The sequence below is a fragment of the Anarrhichthys ocellatus genome, unplaced genomic scaffold (assembly GCF_004355925.1).
Source record: "Anarrhichthys ocellatus isolate YVR2014 unplaced genomic scaffold, GSC_Weel_1.0 scaffold18, whole genome shotgun sequence".
In the NCBI taxonomy this organism is placed as follows: Eukaryota; Metazoa; Chordata; class Actinopteri; order Perciformes; family Anarhichadidae; genus Anarrhichthys; species Anarrhichthys ocellatus.
The window spans coordinates 661391-687612 of NW_022280048.1; the positions used below are offsets into that span (position 1 = coordinate 661391).

Here is a 26222-nt window from a genome sequence, read left to right on the forward strand (position 1 = left end):
AGTATTTGTGATGCAGAATGGCCCATTTTTTTATCATATGTATTATATTGGAGGGTTATATTAATGTGGACGCGTTGGCTACATGTAAATGCTGAGTATACTTTTTATGAGCATTAAAAAAAGCAATTATTCAATTAGAAACCAAAACAGACATCTATTTTACTGGAAACAATTATTGAGGGTGTGGTGATATGACATGAACTGCCATCACTCTTGAGCAGATTTGCAGCATTTGAACCAAATAATCTGATCTGAACGTGCACAAATCTACTTAGAGCATCAGGATGAATTTAAATCCATCACTTCACAATTCATCACAGTTCAAAGCCCCAATAATCCCTGAAAGGATCTAGATATTGTACATGGCCACTGTGCAACCAGCGTAATTGTGTATGCATAAATACATATATATGTATTTATAGATCCACATGTAATGTAAGCTGTGCAGCCTGAGCAGATGTTTTCCAGTGTGATCATTTCATTCAAATAAATAGAGATTCATAACAACCGTTACTTTGAATAAATAATACAAATTCTATGAAATATTTAATCTTTACTCGAGATCTGAATAAAATAGCCTATACTTTTATCTTTAAGCCCATCCTTCCACTGAAAAGTCAAACTACTGCAAGATCTGTAAGCACACTATGATGCAGTACTTAATTTATGTCACTAGAGGGCGGTATTTCCCTACTGTATGAAATATATTTCTTCTCTTTTCTCTCCGTATTAATTTTCGCCTATACTCGTTCAACTTACACCCTTTTTATTTCATATACTGACACAGCTAAAATAATTTATCTTATGTGAATAATATGATCAACCAATTTGGGATAATCAGCAGTTGTTAGTCAAATATGACTTAAAATGTATTTAACAGCCCAGAGGCAGCTCTATATTATTGAGGGAACAATACTTTTACATTGTATAATTCTAAAATTAAACATTATTGGTTTTAAAAGGAAGATAACAATATTTTAGACACAGTGACGTGAAACGTGTCATTTTTTTGTCAGAGGTGTGAAAACTTAGAAATATAATATATAGAATATAAATAAATCAGATTTTAGAGCATCATGAAGATAAACTCTGCTCGTAAGAAGACGTTGGCCCCAAATATCCCCCGTACGGAAGCGTCCTTGAGCAAGGCACGTTCATTGTGTCAATTTGCTGTGAGTGAACATCGCGACGCTCCCGTGACGTAGACGGAGAACGACGTTTCCGTAGCAACTGGGGGTCGATCCGTGAACCGCAGCGGCCGCTGTTACTACGGGAAGCTAATAGAGGAGTAACGGGGATTTTGTCGTCGGATAACCGGACACCTCGTCTGTCTTGTGGGGGGGCCTTGAGACACGGGGGCGACGCACCATCGAGGCGGCGAGCCCGCAGTATCCGGACGGAGATGCTGAATATGTGGAAAGTCCGAGAGCTGGTGGACAAAGCGTGAGTACCGAGGAGCAGGTGGAGCTGAGTGGCTGCTATGCTAACGTTAGCTCGGCAGCATCAGCAACGGATACAGGGCCGTGACGTCACGGCGATAGCCCCTCAGCTGTTAGCTCCGACTAGCTGGCTAGCTTCCAACCTTCAACCTTGTGGCATGAATAGAGACGAGTGCTTTACGGTGGCTTCTACCATCGTGCGTTTTTAATCGCTTGTCCATACAGGGGGCGGGAAAAAGAGACAATATCACACACTGTTGATTCATTTCTTTACGAGCCACAACGAACGCGATGCAGTTAGCTAATTCCGCTAGCATTGAGGAGCCCATCTCGGCTCTGTGTACTGTTTCTGTTGGTGCTGCTGCAGAATCACGCCCTGTGTCAGCCTGGTGATGCCTGCTACCTCCACCGTGCATCCACCTGACATTATATCCCGAGTAGAGAGCTAAGCACTGATGGTGGAAGGCTAAGAGGCAAGATAATTGTTTGTGGATGGCACATATCCAATCAATTAGCGACCAAGCATGTCTTAACGAAGCCCAGCTAAGACAACAAAGCTGGTCGGCTAAACAGACCATACTGTTGTAGTGTAATGCTGGTGTCCTTCTACGTTGTGTTGTTTATCTGAGCACTGGACTGCGCATGCTTCATTGTGATATCTATTATTGTAAGTATAGTGTGCAGTATATAGTATATAAGTACACCTGTTACTGGTAACGGGTCCCTTTATTTAATAACCAAGTAAACAACTTGTGAAGAGGATGGTGTCACTATCCGGAGGACTAGGTCTATGGTAGATACAATAAAATAATTTTTAAGTAGCTTGACAAAGCAAGTCCAAGCTTGGCCAGTCTTGGACTGATATCGATTATAGTGCAACATATAAATTCAAATATATATAATATAATTCAAAATGGTGGAATCTTATCGTGACAAAATCATATATCGTGATATACAATTACGTAGTGTAAATAAATTATAAGCACATACTAACTCAGATTTAGCAGAAAATCTTATCAGATTGCAGTAAAGTACCTAATTAAATGAGAAAATACTCAGTGCTTTTCATTTGTCCAGTATGTCATTCACATGCTCATTTCATTTAGATGATTAATTTATTGAATTATCAGTAAACATGCTTTGTCGTGATATGGAGATATGAAATGACCTATATGGTGATGGAAGATTTTGGCCATATTGCCCACTCCTAGTGCTACAGATCAGTACATCCCATTGTTTCATGCAAACATCCTCACACCAGAGAAATTCAACCAAAAGCGTTTCTGTTTTTTCAGTTGCTCTTCATTTTTTAGTTCCCTTTTTAGTTCATCAACATTTTAGGGTTTTTTCTACAGCTGCTGTGGATTATGTCATTTAGATTTAGTTTGAAGAGTTTGTATGTCGATCAACATTTCAGTGGTTTATTCTATAGGTGTAATAAACTGGCCATGGAGTTTATTTTCTAACACAAAACATACCAGCAAGCTATCATCCCATTAAGTTACAGTGTTGCTGTCTTTTTTTAATTATCTTTATCTTGTACTATGTTTTTTCATATTAGGTGCATAATTACTTGAAGGTTTCAGCTCCCTTTGGGTTATTAATCTGTACTTGCATTTTGGTAACAATCGTGCAAACAAGGTTAAATGCAGGCTACTGTTAGATAGAGGGTACAGCATGCCAAAAGCATCTTTTCATTTTAGGGATGCTGATGAACTCTTACATACATATTGTCTAAATCCTGTCATTTATATTCCATATCATCTCTTTATTTGCCACATTTACATCCCTGTTTGTCTGTCTGCTAACAGTTTGAGACCCTACATTCTCTCCAGTCTCCCGTTGGCTCCGCTCTTTAAAGGACCAATTATATCGCAAATGTGACAAGGAAGAAAGAGTAACTAGACAGAAGAAAGTTGCATAAAGGAAAGATGAGTGAATAGACTGAAGAAAGGAGATAAGACGAGTGAAAACACTGTACAAAGGTAGCACAGATGGAGTAATAAACACCAATCAGCTGTTGGATGTGCCTGGCTGGGCCTGATGAATACACTCTATTATTGATCCACCTTAACAGAGCTGGCAGCAGTGGCCTTGCTTTTCCTGCAGATTGAGAGTCACGCTATTATGGTGCTCTCACTGTCTGTGTCAGTCTTATCTGCTGACAATAACACCGTCAAAGGGGCAGCTCCTGTACTGAAGGTGCCTCTGATTCTCTTTTGCTGGGAGGATGGCAGAGCTCAGAGGAGAAAGAGACGGAGAGGAAAGGTGCTGCGGAATGAAAGAGTAATGATGGGAACGTGAGATCGGGAGACGCGGGGAGCAGAAATTGGAAAAGGCCAGTTTAAGAAGGAGTGGCAGGATGAAGTAGTAGTCGATTAGGTCGTGGTAGAGAGAGATGCATTTCACTTTGCAGTGCTTTGGCTGGGTTTTGTTGCCAGGAGTCTGTAGCGCAAGCCACGCCCACCAAAAGATGCAACACGCACACAGGAGAACACAAAATCAAAGAGTGCAGGAGGCAGACCTTGCTGATGGGGTGTTTTGGCTGTGTTCACCCTTGTGTCACCCTTTGTGTCCTGAACATGTGAATATGCTTGTGTGTGTGTGTCTGCATGCCTGTCCTTTTGAAGTGCAGTGGTCAAGACATTCATAATTCAGAGAGCTGAGATTCACCTGGTCTTACTTGATTTCACTGAGTATTATGACACCTGCATGAATGTAGCTGTTCGTTGTGGTAATCCTGTTTTCCACAGTTATTGCTTTAGTGTGTTTGTGCTGCATGAGTGCGTTGTTGCCATGTGTAGCAGCAGGTAGACATCTGTTGTGTAGAAGTTAGACATGATAATGACGCTCTGCTAGCCAGAGGGATTGTTTGTCATTTCAGAGTCACCCTCATTGAATTTGTGTGTGTTCTACTGTGTAAATATGTCAATGTGTGTGTTTTTTGTGTCTGTATTTTGGTCAGCCTGACCTCTGGAAATGGGACGAGTGGAGTGTGAAGGGAATCGGCACAGAACATTTGCTGATAACAAGCAAGGCAGACGGACCGAACGACTGATAATAAAAAGCTCTGTGATCACAATAAGTGAACACAATGACAAGAAAACAAAGCCACATGGTTTCACCTTTTATATAATTGAAATATTGATGGTAATACAGATATTCTGTTGGAGTAACCATGAAGGAAATGTATGTTTGTGTCAACAGCACTAATGTGGTGATGAACTACTCGGAGATCGAGTCCAAGGTGAGAGAGGCCACCAATGACGACCCCTGGGGACCCTCCGGTCAGCTAATGGGAGAAATAGCCAAGTATGTGTAACACACGCACACACAGTTTCAGTATGTGCATGCAAATACATGCAAGTTATCAGTAAGCTAGCAGGTAAACCATGTTATTATTAGACACACAGTGTTTTATTTAGAAGAAAAAAAGAGTTCTGTTCAGAAGACAAGTGAGGCTCCGGTCACTTGGATTACCTAAAGCACAATAATATGTTTTACTGTGTGTTTGTGTGTGTAGATCTACCTTTATGTACGAGCAGTTCCCAGAGGTGATGAACATGCTGTGGACCAGGATGCTGAAGGATAACAAGAAAAACTGGAGACGAGTCTACAAGGTACGGTTACCCTGTGGTTATTCGGTTGATTCCCAGGTGGTGTGTGCTTGTGTTGTATATGTGTCGTGTTGTACCGTGCAGCGCAGTTCTGTACCGTTTTATCAGGATTTAGGAAAGCTGAGTCTCAGGGCGTCTTTGTTCCTGCAGTCAGACACCCACATGGGTTCCAGTGTTTACACAAGTGACTGGATCAACACTTTTTAGGTTTACTGATTCTCTGGTTTTCTTTCTTTTTACTTTACATACAATTATGTATGTATGCAATGTATGTATGAATCCTGGATATGTAAAGCGCAAAGATCAGAGCAGTGCATATCAACTACATTCTTGAATCCTGCCCACATACTCATAAGCCTTATATGCAAAGATGATAAATTATGCAAGAGCCTAGGAAGAATGAATTTGTTTAGATTTTTTTAGAGCATAATTAAGATGCGTTTTAAGAGTAGGGGCAGTTGAGTAAAGATTATTGCTCACTGAGTGGTTCTGGTTACATCCCCTGCATGGTCTCTTATTACGTCTCATACTGTCTCTCTCTTCCAGGCTTTACTGCTGCTGGCCTATCTGATCAGGAACGGGTCTGAAAGAGTCGTCACCAGTGCCAGAGAACACATCTACGACCTGCGGTCTCTAGAGAACTACAACTTGATTGGTGAGTCTCTTAAATCGAAATTAGCTAGCTCTTTCTCTTCTTATTCTTTACGTCTAAAGTGTCCAAGATAGAACGTGTTCATCCTCTGGGGAGAATGAATACAGTGTGCACGGTGAAACTTCCATTTGATTTTGGTCATTGTTGCATACAAAAATACATTTTGACCTGGTGATGGATCTAGAGTAACCAAATACATTATGATTGATCCTCTCGGGACATTTAATATCTCTGCAAATGTCATGAATTATCTGACATTTCATTGTAAAGACACCATGCCTTTACACAGTGGGTGACACGAAATGAAAGGTCAGAATGTCACCAAAGTTACTATCTACAACAAATGTCAAAAAGTCTGGCCAGTAGTCATCCTGTTTTACTTTTGTGTGTGTGTGTGTGTGTGTGTGTGTGTGTGTGTGTGTGTGTGTGTTCAGATGAGAATGGTAAGGATCAGGGCATCAATGTGCGTCAGAAGGTGAAGGAGATGGTCGAGTTCATCCAGGACGATGACAGACTGAGAGAGGAGAGGAAGAAAGCCAAAAAGAACAAAGATAAATACATTGGAGTCTCCTCTGACAGTATAGGAGGAGGAGGAAGTGGAGGAGGAGGAAATGGAGAAGGAGGAGGAGGAGGAGGAGGAGGAGGAGGCGGCGGCGGCAGCGTTAAGACCTGTAAGTAATTCACTACATCTCCTTTGACAGCTGTCAGATGTGGATTCAAATGCTAATAATAACGTCCCCTATCCAAACCCAGAGGTCTTAAAATGAATTAGAGGAAGGACAACATGTAAAGCAAGCGTGAGACTTTTTGAATCAAACTTGAATTTCCCGTAATAACGAGGAATTTGTAATATTGGTTTGTCAAAAAAATGGCACACATCACAAGAGCCCAAAAAATGTCTTCAAATATATGAAACACAGAACAGCATCCTAACTTTGGATGTTGGTGTGTGAGGATATTATTTAAATTGATCATTTAAAAGATTTATCAATCAAAAATGCAAAACATTTTCCAGGTCCAACTTCTACAATGTGTTGATGTGTGTTAGGAGTCATTTTATTGACCAAACAATTAATCAAAAATTATCAAAATGCGGCAGCTCTAATGTTATTGTTGGTTTTAGTGTTTTATATTTGTTATAGATCGGCATTTTTACACAACATTGTTCAGCGAATTAAGAGCTTGATACGACTAGTTTGATTTGGTGGATGCTTGTGAAGCTGCTCATGTTCAAAAGTCTTCTCTCTCTCTGTCCTTTTCTTTGTTCTTCCTTCCAGCAAATGAGTTGGATCGCAGTAAGTGGGATGAGGACTGGGATAAGAGCAGAGGAGCTTTCCCCTTTAGCGAGAAGCTCGGAGAGATCAGTGACAAGATCGGCAGCACCATCGACGACACACTCAACAAGTTCAGAAAGAAGGAACGAGACGACTCGCCCGACAGAATCAGGTAAACGTACCATGTCCTCCTGCACAGTTCTACACATTACTTTCTACTGTCTTGGGTTATCCATCACATAAACACACACACACAGACGTACAATAACTGCAAAGCAACAAAACGCTGCTTCTTCTAGTGACAACGAGGAGGACAGAGCGTCGAGAAACGGCAGGCAGGAAACCCTCGAGTTCAAAGATGAGGAGGAAACTGTCACAACAAAGAGCATCCAAATCACACAAGCAACAGAAACCACCACCACCACCACGCGGAAACGCAGCGGAGCAACGAGCAGCAAGGCTTTGGACCTCGGTGCTGCAGCCCATTATACTGGAGACAAGAGCCCAGAGGAGAAGGTACTCACACTTTTCCAAATGTGGGATACATTTTAAAGAGTACACATTTAATCACTGTGTATTTTTATTTCTGTCTTTAGTCATCAGTCAGGCAGTCTTCCAGTAGCGGTCTAGCTAACCTGCTAGTGATTGACCCTTTATCCAATCAGAGCACTGCAACAGGTACTTACAAACTTTTACACAAACAAAGATATGGAAGAAATGGAGGCCAAGAAGGTGTTTTTATTTTTTTTTTAATGTGGGTGGTGTTGTGTCACTCTTACATGTGTACATACATGTGTGTGTGTGTGTGTGTCCTTCCATCCAGGTGGCAGTTCAGACCTCATTGGTGGCTTTGCTGACTTCTCCTCTCCTGCAGCCTCTGCCAGCCTCCCAACCTCCGCTGGTAAACTTGTTCTTGCCTCTCTCAGCTCTTTCTGTGTTAATCTGAAGGTGCTTTCACTCCTGTAATCAGTTTCATTTGGTTCGGACAAAGTAGCAAAATTATACATTGTTTCATCTTAGTTCTCCTGAGTTTGGTCTTTTTGTTTTCACACCACAAACACACCGTACCAGAGTCCGTTTGGACCAAGACCCATGGTTCCACTGGTTGCACTAACTGGGCAAACCCACCAGTGTTAAGAGTGAAAGTCCACTGTGAAAAAAGCCATTTAATACATACTTTTAAAATGTATTTAGATTTTTTTTGTTTGCAGTTCTTGTCAAAAGATGAATGTTACAATCACAACTAAACATATCACAACTCTCTTGTGGCCAGCTGCTGCACCACCCAATGGAAATGGAGAATTTGGGGACTGGAGCACTTTCTCGGCCAATACACCAGTTTCGTCTTGCTCTGGTCCCTCCCAGCCCGTCACTGACCTGTTTGGCAGCGTCCAGTCCACCGCAGCCCCGGCCTCTAATACTGCCCCACCTTCTACCGAGCTCTTTGACCTGATGGGCGGAGTCAACCATCAACTAACCAATCCACATACAACACTGAGTGCCTCTCAGAGCATGACTTTCTCTCTGGGAGGTGCAACGCCAGGATCAATGCCAACCATGCCCCTTTCTCGCTCTCAGCAGGTAGGTACGGTATATTTCACAGGGAGGACTAGCTTGTCTCAAACTGTATGAAAATCTAAAAAAATGTTGAAGATAGTGAATTCCACTGAAAGAATAACCCAGACGCTTCCAGTGTGTATTTAATGGTGGTGCAGGTCTGGTGGGTGGGAAGGCTAAGTAGGTACATGAGGTTAGATGAGATGCAATGGGTTTGTTTATTGTGAAAATCTGCAATAAAGAGACCCGGATCAAAAGAACAATGTGAAAGGTTCATTCAGCAATGCTGCAAACCTAATGAAAGATTTATGTCAGTGCACCCTTAAAGAACGCTTTTTATTCCAATTTCAATAAATATTAAGAGTTAGAAACCAGTTTGAGGCTGTTAATTGCTTTCAGTTTTTAATTTTGTGTTCTTAACGGTATGTTTATTTTCTTCTACATGTCAGGAAAAACTATATTCTTTGTGTAAAATATTTGTAATTAATTTTAGAGCTTGGGAGGCATGACATCTCAGCAGCCCATAGGACAACAGCAGAAGGTTGGTGTTGGAGGTCCAGGATCATTAGGGTCAACCTGGTCTGACCCCTCCGTCAACATTAGTCTGGACTTCCTATCAGCAGGCCTCAACCCCACGAAGACACCGCCCACACTCAACAATATCATGCAGCAACAAGGTATTGTGTTCAATACTGTGATTCATTTTCTATATCTAGTAAACATTTTAACATTTTAGACTGGTCAGTGTAACTATCTGAACAAACAGAGTGAATTAACTCCTCCCTCTCCATATGTGTCTGCACAGGACTACCTCCGGTTAGCCTGTTGACCCAGAGCTTCGGAGGACTGAACCTCAGCTCCCCGCCCCACGTTACACCCAGCAGACCACCAGCCAATCCCATGATGGCAAGCAATGCAATGACGATGGGAATGCCTGCATCAATGGCATCGAGTATGCCCCCTTCAATGACCACCGGGACCATGGGGATTGGGGGAATTCCTGTAAACCAAGGCATGGTGGGAATGAACATGAGCATGAATATGGGCATGGCCACTCCAGTGATTATGGCTGGCATGGGAGTGGGCCTAGCACACTCCATCACCCCAGCCGTGGTTCCACCCAAACAGGATGCCTTCGCTAACTTTGGCAGCTTTGGGAAATGAAGGAGTGCAAATGTGTGAGTGTGAGTGTGCATGTCTGACATTTTGAGAGTGTGAACCAGAGGACTGCTGTACTTGAAGACAACCTTGCATGTTTCTCTCTCTGCTTCTGCTGTCTTTGGTTGAGCCGGCGCCAGTGATCCTTCACCATGCCAGTCTGTCGACATGATGTTGGAGGTTGGGGTTAGTGCCCACTGCTGCCCTTCACCCATTTGATGTGTGGAATGATGTCACACAGGAGGACGCCTGAAGAGCAGGGAAGGTGTCAACCCACAGCCGCGAGTCATTACTTTCCTGTGTGGAAAAGCTCCTCTTTAGCTGTTTTTATATATGAACTGCAGTATGTCCTCCTCCATTACAAAAAATCACTGCAAAAGGTTTTTTTCTCTGTAAATGTACAGAGAATCAATCAGTAGGATTAACTCCAATACAAATGGCATTGCTGCCTTCATTTAGCATTTTAGCCTGAGGTATTGCAATAAAATGAATCATTTCAACCAAACTTAATCGTAAAATTTAAGCCATTACATTATTGCCAGAGAGAACAGTAACATAATGTTGCTGGTGCATACTGAATCCGTACTCTGGCCCTCCAGCAGAGGGCAGGATGGGTCTCTGCCTTGAGATAACGCTGCATCATGGAATTTATTCTTGAGACATATTTCAGTGGATGAATTGCACATTACATCCGTTTCCTCCCCTCTCCTCTTTTTATCAGGCCCGAAGCAGTTCTCAGTAAGTCAATGTAAAGTAGGACACCTACAGTTTTATTGATGTTTAAAAGACAACATGAGTGAAACCTTGAACTGCTCAGAACAAATGTCCCTAAACTACTGTTGGGCTCTTTATATTACAATAATTAGTCAGTTAAAAGTTACAATTTTCCTCTACTTTCCATTTTGGATGCCTCTGTCAGATTAATGCCTGATAAAGGGTTCAGTCAGTATTTTATTTTGAATACTAGTCATTCATAGTTTCTTTTGATGCTCCTCCTGATGTTGCTTCAGACATGATGTGGGACACGTGACTTTATCTCAGCATTGCTTTCTGACCCACATAGATCTCTTCTATCTATTGTACTTTTTCATACAGACACTGTTTATGGATAGAGGTACAGAATAAGTTTTTGTTTTTTTCAGTCTTTGCCAACAGGCTTCGGGAAAAGAGGGTCAACGATGGTCACCATCTACAAGACTGAACATTACAATCCTCTATACTTCTTCTGTGTTTAAGGCAGTGGCTCCCCTCTCAATGTGTGTGGGTCAACACAGCAATGTACCTTTAATTACAAACAATATTTGCCAGCAAACATTTTTCTGCCTGCAGCTCTCTTGGTGGTCTCTTGGTGCACCTCACAAACTGGACTAGAAAATACTCACATGGATTACACACATTGGAGGACATTTTCTTTCGTTAGCTGAGTTTTAATAAAGGATTTCTAAGGTTGAGATCAATCTAACGGGTGTTGGGGGTCTCAAGTGAAGTGTGTGTGTGTGTGTGTGTGTGTGTGTGTGTGTGTGTGTGTGTGTGAAAAGAGTAAATGAGTGTGTGTGACTTTGTGTATGGGTATAGTTCTCTGTTTGATGTGCAAACACAGCTAAGCAGAGCCTGTTGTCATTTTCTGAGGCACTGCACTCCAAATGACCAAATCTTTATTTTGTTACTCTGAGGAATGATTCCATAGTTATTAGTTTAATACTTTTCTTAGTTTACTTGTAAGGTTATGTTCATACGGGAGCTACTAATAACAATTTAGTTAAAGGGAACCATGTTTTTTTTGTTGTTTTTTTTCGGTACAGCTTGTTTCATTTGATTGTACTCTATATTTTCTGTACTTCATTTGAAATTAAATTATAACATTAAAGATTAAATCTCCTTGTAGGCTTTTTGCATCATGCTCCGGGGTTGATTCCAGTATTTTTTCAACTTAATGAAATGTAGTTTTGACAACTTTTGAACCAAGCAATACATTTCCAAAATGTATTTACCTCCAGAGTTGTGTTCTTGGATAGTGCATAGAAGGCTTTGAATAATAAAACTAGGCAATCTTCATGGGGAAATAAAATGTACATTAATAAGATAAGATAGGCCTTTATTGATCTCCAGAGAAACAAGAACCGGGTCCGCAAACCTGAGACACGTGCCAGGATCCAGCCTCTCAGGGACCGTTTTTAGTTTGTTGGAAAAGGTTGATGTCGGTGGTAATCTCCCGTCTTCAAATTCAGAACTTGTTCCAACAGAGGCCATGTGGTCTGCGCAGGTTTTGGACCCATCTCCGGTCACGTCCAGCGGAATCTGATCCACGGGATGCAGCTGGAAAACCCCTGAACCCAGATGCAGTCCACCTCACACCCGCACTCGGAGGTGACAGTCCGGTTACCAGCTTTACCATCCCGCCCGGAGGAAGGTACAGTATGCCATCGGGCCTGTGTGTGCTAGTCCTGCTGGGATGTGAACGGAGACCCAGGAAAATAAAGATGAAATGTTTGGAATAACATCAATCAAAACATCCTAATTATGAGATACTAAATCAAATTACAATTGTGAAGTGATATTTTAACGTTCAAATCATGATACTAAAATAAAATAATTGTTACATTAAGTCAAAAAAGTTTTTATTGAGATTTATTGTGTCATCTCTAATATTTCATCTGTTTTTTTTGTTCGGTGGAAATCGGTCTCCTTGAATCGGTAATCTTAAATTTCTTGCAATCAGCATTTGTTATGTGAGCTTTAATTCACATACAGAACTCCAAAATCATCACAGACCAATCATCTGTGCCCTAAAATGTTTAGTAATGATAGGTGGAAAAAAAAAGAATCAGCATTTCATTAGGTGTTTTGTCTATCATATGTATTTTAGCTGGAAACCATTTTTGTTGTTTTACAGATTACTACGGGAATCTTTGTCTAAATAAGTGATGAATAATGTAACACAAACCTTGTGTGTAATTCTGAATGTTTTCTACAACTGTGAGCAAACAAATCAGTCTCCCCAAATGTCCTCTTCAGATCTGAAGCAGTAGCAGTCCGGCCAAGACAAGAACGGATACATTAAACGGCCACCAAATGCCTTTATTGTGTGGTCTCATATCCACCGCCAACACGCCCTTCGCAAAATCTGCCCTGGAGCCGACATGATAGACACCAGTATTGTGCTGGGCTGTGAGTGGTCCAAGCTCAGTCAGGAGCAGAAGAGGCCCTACTATGAAGTGGCTCACAAACTGAAACACATGCATAGACAGCAATTCCCCGGTATGGACAATACTGATGAGAGGATAATGAACATTTACTGCACGTTTACTGTCAAGTATTGTGTGCAGATATACAGTAGGATGTGTATTCAGTTTTAATCTGTTCTGGTATGGATGGTGAACCTCTGACTCTCTGCTTTGTTATATCATACCAGATTATGAGTTCCGCCCCCAGAAGAAGAAAGTCCCTGGCATTTCCCTCTCACAGGCAGTGCCTCCAGCTCAGTCCCATTTGAAGGGCCCCAGCATGTATCCATATCCCACCATGATGCCCTACACAGTGGGCTACCATCCTACCCACTTTTTACCCCATGTCATCAAATGGGCCTCCACTCCGGGGTTTGGATTGACCGTCCAAGGTAAGGCATCTTCAGTGAAGTATTCCAGCTAGCCGATGTGTGAGAGCTGGTTTATATCCTTCAATGCACCTTCCATATACTCCATGCACTGAATTTATTTTGATAACTCATAAATTATAGCAAATATTAAGCATTAAATGTTTATTTTTACTGTCAACCCACAGTGTCCCACAGACATGCAAAAACACTTTTTTCCTTTAGATTTCTTTACAGCAGCAGCAAGTAGAACGTGTTTTGTTTCAAACAAGATTTCTCACTTTTACACACTGAATGTTACATGAATTTGTCTCACACACAATTCCACTGCAAACCAATCAAGAAAGATTACATTACATTAATTTGGCAGACAACTTTGTTCATGAGTGGATATTAATATTTTGCTTCTGGTATGTTTTTAAGGTTTTAGCATGCAGATTTTGTTATGGATTTGACTTTCATGCAAGTACCTTTTTGAATACAGGACATCCCAAAACAGTGCAGTGGTTTTCCCCTGTCGTAGACTACCACTAGGACTTTTGTTGTTTTTCCACCACTGTTCACAACAATGGACTCATAAAATACCCACAGCATACAAAATACCCAGCACCGCAGAGAGAGAAGTTAATGGGCTATGCAGAGAGTGGTCGTGATCAAGAGTCCAATTAAATATCAACAACACCCTGCGTCTGGACTAAACAAAGACATTATGAAGAACGAGACCCAGTGATTGCTCGGCCAAACCACTGTGAGAAAACCACCATCCAATCAGAGCTCAGAGAACTCGGTCTGCGCTATGATTGACAGCCAAGCTCAGCGAATACGAGAAGCAGAAACCACTTAGGGGCGTTTCCAGGAAGAGAGTGGTTACATTTTCCTGTAATGGCGGAGCAGACCGACAGCGAGGCTATCGGGTTCAACGACAACAGGTCAGATAATAGCGGCTAATGTGTCTATATGAATATGAGCTCAGTGTACTATTAACCACAAGCCCACATTGCATACTGAGTTGGGTAGAATTGGCTTTGGTCGAGAGGTTGTGATAAACAGTGGTCTTACTTCTGCATGTAGCCATGCTAGCTAACTAGCTTCTAGCTAACTAGCCTGTGTTGCCAAGCGTCTCGTCTCTGCTCTCCGCTCGTGGCACGCGGTAAACACAGGCAGCCAGATGTTTTCCTCTTTCACAAGGCTTCCTTCTTCACCAGGACCCAAATGTGTGTTCGGACACGGCTCCTATCTTACGTGTGCGTTCTGTGCTCACATGTTAATGTACAATAGCCAGCTAGCTAAGCTATGCTACATTAATTAGTAAGCAGGGGCACACAACTCCGTCCATTCAGTGTTTTGAATGGACTGGCTTTCTGTTAACGTCAGCCTAGTTAGTAGTAAACGAGACTATCTTGAGTGTTTGATTTGTTTTATGATCTCAGTATGTAACGTTACCATGACCAACAGGATATCACCTTAACGAACATGTGGAATAATAAACACCTCCGAGCTACACAACGTACAGTAACAATACTTCCGTTACACCTCAAGGCTCCATAAACATCACTCGCGTCATGTTTCTCCAGCTCATTTACTGTACAAACAGCAGAACCATAGCAAACCAAAACCATGTTTCTTTTTCATTTGTGCAGGTGGTTTTCTGTAATGTTATAACCATCAGAAATGAGCCTTAAGTAGCAAACGGTTGAGAACCACATGTATAGACATGGCATAATATGAATTATGATGCTCAGCCTTACCTGTAGTTGGATACTTTAAAGCATTATATCTACCTGCAGCATGACAAGTTTAGAACTGATCAAAGTGCTCCTATCAGATGTTTTTTGTTGATGCTACACATACAACACTGGTTGTAACTTGATATTGTGTTGTGTGCTAGAATGGTGCAGCAGGCAGTACGGTTCCGCGGCCCTGCGCCTGCACCTGCGCCTGCCCAGACCCCAGTGTTACGAGGCCCACCACCACTCCTGCGGCCGCCGCCACCTCCTTTTGGGATGATGAGGGGACCCCCGCCGCGACCTCCATTTGCACGTCCACCCTTTGACCCCAACATGCCGCCCATTCCACCTCCAGGAGGCATGCCTCCACCTATTGGACCCCCCCATCTACAGGTAATTGTTGCCCACATGCATGCTTTTCTTTGTAGAAGTGTAGACTGTTAACTCTGCCTGCAGTGATGTTACACACGCCATTAATACAGAGAAATACAAAGCCTCAAATTAGTCTGGGAATAGGACGATATAGGATATTATTGCGGATTGTGATAGGAAAGAACATAAGAAAACAACACAATGTTGCTATTTTTTACCCTTTATTTATGCGGGGGGTTGTTCACTAAAAGAAATGTTCACTAAGAAAATATCTTTCCTATCTGTGATGCAATACTTTTTTTATTTACAAAATGTAAGGTAAAACATGATTCCAGTATGTTTTAGTGCTGTTTGACGAGTTGTACGCATATTTTGCTGATTATTGGGTCAATATCATGATTCGCAATTATTTTGGCCTGGGTAATTGTTACATGAAAATGTCATATGTCCAATGCCTAGTGAAGCCATTTGGCAGGCAGAGTCTGCAAAGAAATTAACATTAAAGAAAGCTTTAGTGCTCTCTGGCATGAATACCAGCAGTACTAGCTCCTAGAACAAGACACAAGACAGAACCCAGGAGGAATATGACTCAAACCAATTAATAATATGTTTCACTGTGCGATTCCGTCTTGAATGATACAATTTGATGACTTGAACCTCCTAATTTGACTTCAGAGGTTTTAAGTGCCGGCTGCTGGCTAAATAGTCGAATGCTTGTCTATCTGGCCACCAGGGAGGACTCTAATTGGTCAATGTATATTCCTAGCCCTACTCCTTTTAAAGTCTGAAAATGTAATACTGGGTCTTTATCTTTTTGCTGCAGAGACCTCCGTTCCTTCCCCCTCCCATGGGGAACCTGCCTCCTCCTCCAGGAATGCTGTTTCCTCCTGGGATGCCTCCCGTTCCTGCATCTGGAGCCCCTGCACTCAACCCTACAGAGGAGATCTGGGTAGAGAACAAGACACCCGAGGGAAAGGTAAGCTCGAGATCACATGTAAGCACGTCGTGGGGCCCCTATACTTGTCTGGAAAATTAATTAATGATTCATGTTTTTACAGTCTTTTAAAGTTTTTCCAAAAGTATATTTGAATATAACACTTAAGACAGAGACATACTTGGTATTACTGGGGGTTGTTGTTGATAATATTTTGATGATATGAGACTTTAGATAGACGGCTGAGTTAATGGTGCTAATCACTTGATTGCATTTGCAGGTTTTGAAAACTAGAAATGCAGACTGCTTAAAGTAGCCACTGTCTCATGATACATTGTCATTTATTTCACTTGGAAATCCCCTTCTTCTTATTATCTTTAATATTGGACTGGATCTTGTGCTGCCACTATGTCATTTTGGGATAAATCTTGCTTAGTAAGCAGATGTGCAAGGTATAACTTTAGCTTGAATGTCAATATAATCAACAAAATTGGTTGCCACTATGTACACAAACATTTTGTTGTGTGATTACGGGGATGGATGATGAATATATTCTAGTTACTTTTAGTTTCCTAATAAGTGTTTTGTTGTCCATTATCCCCTCTAAAGGCATATTACTACAACGCCAGGACCAGAGAGTCATCGTGGAGTAAACCGGATGGTGTGAAGATCATCCAGCAGTCTGAACTCAACCCTCTTCTTGTAGCGGGGTCGGGTCCAAGTGCTGGGGTGACTGCAGCTGCCAGCTCGAGCAGTGTCAACACTACAGCCAGCACAACATCCGCAGCCTCCTTTACTCAGGCCCCGTCCACAGCTCCCTCCCGCACACTCGCCTCCAGTCCAGACTCCACCAGCCCCTCCCCCTCTGTGACCATCGCAGGTACGGTCACAGTCTAATATGGTCCACACACACACTACAGCAACAATACAAATCTTCTTTACTTGTTTTTATATCCAAAAGCCACTGTTGCAGCCGACCTGTCCCCTGTTGCCACAGTGTCCTCAACGGTTGCTGTATCTCCAGTCACTGTGGTAACTGTGTCCACGGTGCCCTCCCCGGTTACGGCGGTGCAGACCATGCCGCTGCAGACCATGCCGCTGCAGACCATGCCGATGCAGACCATGTCGCTGCAGACCATGCCGCTGCAGACCATGCCGCTGCAGACCATGCCGATGCAGACCATGCCGCTGCAGACCATGCCGCTGCTTCCTGCAGGCCTGCCTCACGGTGTGGGCCAGCCCACTGTGAACATGCCCTCCTTCCCCCCTGTCATGGTGCCTCCTTTCAGGGTGCCCTTGCCGGGCATGCACATCCCTCTGCCAGGTAAGAACTACAGACTAAGAGCTAGAAACAATATCTAGCTGCTGCTATCACTGCTAATAAGAGGAACTGCTGTTTAAATAATTGGAATCAGGTAAAATACTGCGATAAGCTATCTTGCAGATCTATTGGTCAGGCTCCATGAAAGAACTTTCAGTCCGACATGTTGAAATTAGAGATGTCCTGAGTCAGGGGACCGATCCGGGCTAAGAGTGATACGTCTTCTCTCTCGCGGATTGTGTGTCTCTGTTACACATTCATCCATGTCAGATCAATAATTGAAGTTGTTAATTTTAATAGTTTTGAACCAGGCCCTTTGCAATTTGGATTAAATTGCTCATGAAGGCTATGGTGGGCCACATTTCGTAGGCTACACCTGTTATTTCAATGTGTTAGATGCATATTTAGTCAATACATGGATCTGGTGCTGCTATGTAAATATAATAACAGATTAGGTATCAGCAGATATCTATTATGTAAGGGCCACAAAAACTTTACCGGGACACCCCGCGGAGAAAGTGTGTTTTTGCTAGTAAGTTAAGCAGTTAAGATTACTCCATTACTCTGATGCTAATGAGCTACTTAGCGTAGTTTTGTGACAACTGATATGCAGTTTACAGTCTGTGAAAAAACAAACTCGGCAATGTGGGTACACATTGATTATGACAAAAAACAGAAGGTAGTCAGTGGACTCCAACGCTCACTGTTATCACAGGAAGGAGGATTATAGGAACATCAACAAGTCTTGAGTGCAGTGGTTTGAATTAATGTAAATGCACTTGTGTGTTTGCTTTCATGTTTTTTTCTTTTTCTCTTCTCTGTTTTTTTGTCTTCTTTGGTTCCTAGTTTTTTTGTTTTTTTTCTCTCTCTCATTTTGACATCATTTGATGAAAGAAGTGAATTCTTGTTAATTCTCCCTGTGTATTGTGTTCTTTGTGGACGAAGTGTCAGGCTTACAATCCGATGAGGCTAGTTTTAGATTAGGGCTGATTGTTATTAAGCTGACAAATATATGTTTATCGTAATTGTTAATGTAGCAATAGCCTCCAAATTAATCCTATTTTGTAAACTTAATGTACACTGTGCTCATTCCCAACACGTCTAAATGCGTTACGGGCTCATAAGTGTCATAACAATGACGTAACAATAAGGCACAGTCCAAACCATGACGGCTCATATCCAGTGTCCTGCTGTGTTCACCCAGATGCTTGCTTGTCCGTTGTTCTTGCAGGTGTAGCAATGATGCAGATAGTAGGTGCCCCCTGTGTAAAGGCCGGCCCCAACGGTAAACACCCAGCCGCTCGCATCTCAGATCTACAGTAGAAGGCATGGTAGTGAATGGTGTCTATATGACTCACATGGTATATATGGGAACCCTCTAACAGTGTCATGGTGGTGAATGCTGTGAACATGATCCATCCGGTGTACAGTGGACTCTTCTTCCATTTCCAACAGACAGAAACGGAACACACGGCGTGATAGTTTTTAAGGCTTAATGTGATTATTCTTTTACGAAGAAGATATTTACTAACTGAATTCTAATTTCCAGTACTCTCTTGTTTAAAACAAGCAGGAGTTAAAAACTATTCCTTGGTGCAAACAGAGTATTCAGCTCTCACTAAATGATGAATGCACGTTGTCCAGTTGTTTGGCTCTTGGTAAATGAGAGACATAGTGAGATGTGGCTGAGCTGTTGATTGTTAGGATCAGTCATTTTGAGGTGTGTGTTTGGTGAAATGGAAATGTGTTAAAACCTTTGTTGGTTCCCATAATGCTAGCTGGCTGCTTTAACCAAGTAGAGATTCAGTAGGATTATAACAGTACGGGCTACATGTTGTGGTTGTGTGTTGTCTTCCTTTGTGGCATGGTTGTGTGTGTGGTCACTGCTTTGTTTGTTTGTTTGTGTATGTGGCCAATGTTGTCAATGAGTTCTTTAGACTTGAGCCGTTTCTTCCACAAAATTATATTATATTCTTTTTTTATTCACTCGTCTAATAATCTAATCCTCGAGATGACCCGGCATATGGTTTAGAGGGACAGCCCTTTTTAAGTTTTATTCTCTCTTTCTCACCTGGGAAATGACATTTCACAAATGAATGTATAAACAAATGCCTTTTCTAGAGTATAGTCCACTTGGCAAAGATAGAAAGACGAGCCTCCGCCAATCTCGGTCTGTCTTTTCCCTCTCTGTCTAATGACAGGCATGCTTCCCGGCATGGGCCCGCCTTTAGTTTCCATGATGCACCCACAGCTGGCTCTCTCGGCAGCTTCCGCCTCCATGGCCGGCGCGTTGCATCTCCCTGAGTGGTCAGAGTACAAAACAGCTGATGGGAAGATGTACTACTACAACAACCGAACACTGGAGTCCACCTGGGAGAAACCACTGGCCCTGGTGGAAAAAGGTAGGCACTGCTGACCAATGCACGCACACACACACACACACAAAATCTTTGCCAGCTCCAACATGATGAGATGATCTGCAAGGCCTGTAGTGGAACATAAATGGATTTGGTGGATGATGGGTGCTGGGTTGGGTTGGTTTCCAGTATCACCTTTATTAAAAGCTTTACCCACTTTGTTTTTCTTCTCATTAACACCACATTTGTAAGACGAGCTTTTACCTCCGATCCAACATTATCTGTCCTAAGACTTACCAGGGTCACTTGCAGCAGCTACACTTCCAGAACATGAAGCCCTGGCAGAATTGATGATTGAGGAGCTGCCTTTGTTGAGCTGCACTACACTTCTTGTAGTTACCTCACTGTTTGTGCGTTGCCTTTTCTCCACGCTGTCTTCAGAGAAAGAAGCAGAACGGCTCAAGGAGCGTCTGGCCCAGGAGGAAGCTGAGGCGATGGAGATGGAGATGGAGGAGGAAAACAAAGCAGAAAACACTAACAATGTGAAAGAGGTATGCGACTGGTTGAATTACCTGATTGTACAAAAAAACAACTCAAATCTTTTAATAAAAGGTGCATTGTTGCTGCACATTTTACAATGTTATGCATCAACCTGGTGCACTTTGAGAGCAAGTTTAAGAGGCTAGAGCTATGAAGAACTTTGTGCTCTTGTGAACAGTTTTGTGCTCTAGCAGAACGTAACTAAGGACATTTAGGCTACTCAGGTACTGTACTTAAGGACAAGTTTCAGGTACTTGTGCTGTACTTGAGTATTTTTATTTTATGTAACTTTATACTTATACCCAACTACATCTCAGGGGGAAATATTATACTTTTAATTTCACTACATTTATTTGACATTATTAGTTATTAGTCGTAGATTGAGACTAGTAACTTACAAATTACCTCCTTCACAGCCATTGGTGTAAGAAATGCTTTACACTGCTCATAATCTATACCACATTACTATTCTACATGTACTATAATTATATATAATGAAAGACACACTTCTGAAATGCATCACACACAAAATAAAAAAGAATATAGTAAAGATATTGTTTGATAGTATGAATGCAATAGCAATGATAACTGATTTTCACCTTCAAGGAGCCTAAAGAAGAAGAGATGACGGAGGAGGAAAAAGCAGCTCAGAAAGCAAGACCAGTAGCCACCAACCCAATCCCTGGCACGCCATGGTACGCACACCCCAGCCCACACCATCACTCTACTCCACTTTATTTAAATCAACCTAATGCCTTTCTATTTATTTTTTTAAATATCAGGTGTGTGGTGTGGACGGGTGATGAACGCGTGTTCTTCTACAACCCCACAACACGGCTGTCCATGTGGGACCGGCCCGAGGAGCTGGTTGGTCGAGCGGACGTCGACAAGCACATCCAGGAGCCGCCGCACAAGAGAGGCCTGGAGGACGGCAAGAAGACAGGTGTGGACAAACGCTCCTTCACACACAGTCAGTGACCAAGGCATTCAGCGCAGCACTTATGATAATCGTGAAATATAACCCAATTGTTTGATTGGCGTTAATGATAAATTTAATGTGTGTCTGTGTTCAGGTGTCAATAAAGAGGAGCCAGAATTAGCCGTTGTTACTGAAGAAAATCAGGATGAGGAACCAACCAAAGCTAAAAAGAGGAAGTAAGTCGTGTATTTCCTTTTAATTATTGCTATAGTGCCGGGGCGCCCCAGTACCTCACCTGTCAGAGCGGGTGCTCCATGTCCTGAGCTGGTGTCCCGACAGCAGCGGCCCGGGTTCTAATCCGACCCGCAGCCCGTTGCTGCATGTTGTCCCCCCTCTCGCTCTCCCCTTTCCTGTCTGTCCTCAGCTGTATCGAATAGTTTATGTCTCTAAAAAATATATTGTCAATCTTCCTGAAACCTTCTCTTGTATTTTCCTTCCTTTTTCTTTCTACTTCGTTCTCCCCCCACCTCTCTTGACCTTTGCCGTTTCACCCTCAGGAAGGAGGAGGTGAAGGAGGCGGACTCTGAGAAGGAAGCAGCAATGGAGGCCGAGCTCCGAGCTGCCAGAGAACGAGCGATAGTGCCGCTCGAGGCCCGGATGACCCAGTTCAGAGAAATGCTGCTGGAGAGAGGGGTAATGCAAATATCTGAAATTTTACAAAGTAATGTTACGTTTTACGTTTTTGTTTTTTTGTTTGTTTTTTTGAATTAAAAAAAAGTTTTTTTTACAACATTTTTTAAAATCTTTATTATGTACAAGTTGATATTGGGCTGTCTTTCTAATGCATTATCAATCTTACATGTAGGTGTCTGCATTCTCGACTTGGGACAAAGAGCTTCATAAGATTGTGTTTGACCCACGTTACCTTCTGCTCAACCCAAAAGAGAGGAAACAGGTTCAGATTCTCTCTCTTTCATGTGTTTCCCTCTCCCTCCCCACACTGTTACTCATTCTCACAGTCTTGTGCCACCTACTGGCCATTTATTCCCATGGTTCAGTCCCAGTTTTGTGATTGTCTTCAGGTGTTCGATCAGTATGTGAAGACACGAGCAGAAGAGGAGAGGAAGGAGAAGAAGAACAAGCTGATGCAGGCCAAAGACGAGTTCAGGAGGATGATGGAGGAGGCAAAGTTCACACCAAGGTAAAGAGACAGGCCAGCTGTTGTGTTTAAAAAGAGAGTATCTATATTTATTACAAACTTTATTCTTATTATGACATTATTCTTCTGCGAGAGTAGGTTTTCTGACGTTTCTGTTTTATTTCAGAGCACAAGTGAAACGAATAAATGATTTTATGGAACAGTTATTTTACAATCCTCTTCTCCTTTTGGGAGTTTACTCACAATATTTAATTTCACAATATAGTATTAGTATTTAACGTATTATGTTTGTTTTGTGAAGAGTTTATTTCAAAGTTAAAACTGCAGGTTTTTTTTCTTTTTCCTTCCCAAAAAATCTTTACAGAACAACGTTTAGTGAATTTGCAGTGAAGCACGGACGAGACCCGCGATTTAAGACCATAGAGAAGATGAAGGACCGGGAGGCCATCTTCATGGAATTCATCACCGCTATAAGGAAGAGAGAGAAAGAGGACTCCAAGTCCAGAGGAGAGAAGGTATCACCCCCTCACATAATAATGTCAATGCATGGTATCTCTCCAGACCACGACTGTGGTGGTATTTAGGTGAAAGAGGTCAGTTGACCATGAGATGAGGCCTTGCAGGTCCTGCAGATGGTAAATCTTTTGGACAGGTTTTGATGTGTGCGTTTGCTCCCAGGTTAAGCTAGACTTCTATGATCTCCTAAGTGAGCAGCACATCGAGGTCGGCCATCGGTGGAGCAAAGTCAAGGAGAGGCTAGAGACCGACCCACGATACAAGGCTGTGGAGAGCTCCGCACTCAGAGAAGAACTTTTCAAACAGTACATGGAGAAACAAGCCAAGGTATGAGCAGTTCTCCTCATGGTGGATGATGGCTTTGATAGGAATGTGCTAGAGACATGTGATCTGCATGACAGCAGCTGTGAACCTAGGTTGTATTATTTCAGGACTATACAACAACATATACGGGTTTCATTCACATGGAGCTAATCAATTCCCGTTGAGTAAAAACGAGTTCACGTCTCCGTTTTCGTACGTGGTCGTCATTGTTGACATCGCATGACAAAACGAAACTGATGCCGACCTCGTGTGTCCTCCTCCGCAGAGCGTGGACCTCGACAAGGAGCGAGAGCTGGAGCGGCAGGCTCGTATCGAGGTTAGTCTCCGAGAGAGGGAGCGGGAGGTGCAGAAGGCTCGATCAGAGCAGACCAAAGAGATCGACCGAGAGAGAGAGCAGCACAAAAGGGAGGAGGCCATCCAGCATTTCAAAGCGCTCATGTCTGATATGGTGAGGCGCTCTGCAGTGTATTTATTTCCCCATAATGTGATAAAATAAGTGAATTATTTGAATTTTCATCAAAACCTAATCTTTTTGCGTCACTGGTCATTTTTTACTCCCCCAAATTTGATCAGATTGACGGAGAAATAAAAAAATTTGAACATTTGAGAAATGCAAGTATGTCAGCGGGAGCACAAGGCTGACTGGTGTTTTTTTGTCCACTTATTCCTCAGGTACGGTCTTCAGACGCGACATGGTCAGACACTCGTCGTAACCTTCGAAAAGACCATCGCTGGGAGTCGGCGTCACTGCTAGAGAGAGAGGAGAAGGAGAAGCTGTTTAACGAACACGTAGAAGCACTGGCCAAGAAGAAGAAAGAACATTTCAGGCAGCTACTCGATGAGACCAGCATGGTGAGAAGTAAATAGGTGCAAAAAGCAGTAAAAGATTCCAGCCATCTGTACTAAGCTTTTAATTTTGTCTCCATTTGTTTTTTTCTTGTATGATCACCAACACACACAACCAGCATGGCAAGAAGGAACAAAACACTCTGCAGCAGTTGATGGCATGTCCATTTATGTTCTTTATCAATTAATATGATCGACTTTATCCCTGTTTCGTTTTATGAGCTTATTTATGGATTTGTTTGTTGGTGTTGTAGATCACTCTGACAACCACGTGGAAGGAGGTGAAGAAGGTTATCAAGGAGGACCCTCGCTGTATTAAGTTCTCCTCCAGCGACAGAGTAAGACATGTTGTTATGCTTGCGTTTTGTGACTCTAGTGACGGGTTGAGGCACACTGTAGTTACGTTGCAAGAATTCAGGAAGTAGAATGATGAAAAATAAAGAAGCAAAGAACTCTTCCTGGTTAGAGAAGACAAACTGAAATAATCTAGAAAGACGAAAACTATGAGCTCATCAGCCGGCTTCTTGTTCATAAAATCCAAACACCGGTTATGAATTGATCAACATTTGTTGTCTGTCTTAAAGGTGTTCATGGTGAGTTGAATTAGGCGCTAACGGTTTCTTCCATTTCATCTGAGTTTTGTGTCCGATGTGTTAATCTGTGTGTTTGCAGAAGAGACAACGGGAGTTTGAAGATTACATCAAAGACAAGTACATCACAGCCAAAGCTGATTTCAGAACCCTGCTGAAGGAGACAAAGTTCATCACATACAGGTGTGTACACTCACTAAGGCAATAGAAGTGTCTAACAGCAGTTACAAATATTACAAAGTATTTTTTGTTGCACATGTAATCAATGTACACTGCTGATAAAACTGGTCAAAGTGAGACACAATCAATCACAGTGACTTTGTTGTTACGATATAAAATTGTACCTAATGAAGAGATTTAAGAGACCAAATCTGAACAGCAGGTACTTAAATCTAAAGAGAGGATACTGTTCATAGTATTACCGTACTTCTTGTGAGTGCCTTCTGCCTGTCTCACATCCTGTCTTCCCGTCAGGTCGAGAAAGCTGATCCAGGAGTCTGAGCAGCACCTGAAGGATGTGGAGAAGATCCTTCAGAACGACAAGCGGTACCTCGTTCTGGAGTGTGTCCCCGAGGAGCGCAGGAAGCTCATCATGTTCTACATTGAAGATCTAGACCGCCGTGGTCCTCCTCCTCCCCCCACTGCCTCAGAGCCCACCCGACGCTCTACCAAGTGACCAATACATCATCTTCCCGGCCGGTGCCCTACTCCTCCTTGCCCTCCCTTTGGCCAGAGCATGATCTCCCCCCAAACTCACCTTCAGCCCCGCCTTTCAGGCCCACTGCTGGTCTCGCAGTATTATTGCTGGGGCTCCAGTTGCTTAGAGATGTACCATAGAGATGAACGGTTATGTCGCCTCTTAGCCCTGAAATAGCCCTTCATTTAAGGCAACAGCAGGGAGCAGAGGTTACCTGAGCCCTCACCTCTGACCGGCCACATTAGAGGGAGAGGGATTGTGATGAGGCTGCTGCCCGAGCAGCAATAGAGGTGTAAGATAGCTGATGTAAATGACGAGGAGCGTGTGTGAGAAAACGTGTCGGTGTGCGCGACTGCGTTTGTGTATGGAGTGTGTGTATGTGTGTGTGTGTGTGTGTGTGCGTGCGTGCGTCTGAGGCGTCCTTAAGCCTTACTGCTCCACTTTGCCAGTCATTGTTTCAGCGGCTCAGTGTGAATGTTAGTTTCTGCTCAGTGGTTTACTCTGATGTTGCAGCAGTTTCTCTGTTGAATGAAATAAAGGCAACTTCCACTGTTTTTCAATATGTCGTCCTGTGGATTCTCTTTTGTAAATGAACACCTCACATGTAGTCTACTTACTCTTGTGTAAATGT

At 42.6% G+C, this 26222-nt stretch overlaps 2 protein-coding genes across 7 annotated transcripts; both read left to right on the forward strand.

The window, feature by feature from the left end:
- The first annotated feature begins 1244 nt into the window (after positions 1 to 1244).
- On the forward strand, positions 1245 to 11598 carry LOC116388831 (clathrin interactor 1-like). Its single transcript, XM_031857070.1, has 12 exons — positions 1245 to 1443; positions 4647 to 4751; positions 4963 to 5059; positions 5603 to 5711; positions 6143 to 6379; positions 6986 to 7154; positions 7282 to 7498; positions 7579 to 7660; positions 7806 to 7883; positions 8256 to 8563; positions 9033 to 9216; positions 9345 to 11598. The coding sequence occupies exons 1-12, from the start codon at positions 1403 to 1405 to the stop codon at positions 9701 to 9703; spliced, it is 1986 nt and encodes a 661-aa protein (XP_031712930.1). The 5' UTR covers positions 1245 to 1402; the 3' UTR covers positions 9704 to 11598.
- A 2553-nt stretch (positions 11599 to 14151) lies between these two features.
- Positions 14152 to 26151, forward strand: LOC116388830 (transcription elongation regulator 1). 6 transcript variants are annotated; one of them, XM_031857068.1, is made up of 23 exons: positions 14152 to 14218; positions 15178 to 15409; positions 16212 to 16364; positions 16932 to 17202; positions 17284 to 17446; positions 17507 to 17646; positions 18875 to 18928; positions 19845 to 20045; positions 20442 to 20551; positions 21147 to 21235; positions 21323 to 21510; positions 21614 to 21695; positions 22017 to 22152; positions 22325 to 22414; positions 22542 to 22660; positions 22983 to 23133; positions 23297 to 23461; positions 23724 to 23906; positions 24131 to 24310; positions 24424 to 24462; positions 24559 to 24642; positions 24977 to 25077; positions 25369 to 26151. In XM_031857068.1, exons 1-23 carry the CDS (start codon positions 14172 to 14174, stop codon positions 25568 to 25570), a joined length of 3180 nt encoding a protein of 1059 aa, XP_031712928.1. In that variant the 5' UTR covers positions 14152 to 14171; the 3' UTR covers positions 25571 to 26151. The 6 variants fall into 6 exon arrangements, with proteins under 6 accessions (XP_031712928.1, XP_031712924.1, XP_031712925.1 ...); XM_031857064.1 differs by having other exon boundaries at positions 17284 to 17646; XM_031857065.1 differs by having other exon boundaries at positions 17284 to 17646; positions 21323 to 21483.
- Positions 26152 to 26222: the final 71 nt, after the last annotated feature.

Excerpts from the sequence above, each read along its gene's own strand:
- LOC116388831 (XM_031857070.1), top strand. The coding sequence starts at position 1,403 with ATGCTGAATATGTGGAAAGTCCGAGAGCTGGTGGACAAAGC. Across the intron at positions 7,155-7,281 it reads GACTCGCCCGACAGAATCAG|TGACAACGAGGAGGACAGAG; the intron begins GTAAACGTACCA and ends TGCTTCTTCTAG. Across the intron at positions 9,217-9,344 it reads CAATATCATGCAGCAACAAG|GACTACCTCCGGTTAGCCTG; the intron begins GTATTGTGTTCA and ends GTGTCTGCACAG.
- LOC116388830 (XM_031857064.1), top strand. The coding sequence starts at position 14,172 with ATGGCGGAGCAGACCGACAGCGAGGCTATCGGGTTCAACGACAACAG. Across the intron at positions 23,134-23,296 it reads CCAAGTCCAGAGGAGAGAAG|GTTAAGCTAGACTTCTATGA; the intron begins GTATCACCCCCT and ends GTTTGCTCCCAG. Across the intron at positions 24,311-24,423 it reads TACTCGATGAGACCAGCATG|CATGGCAAGAAGGAACAAAA; the intron begins GTGAGAAGTAAA and ends ACACACAACCAG.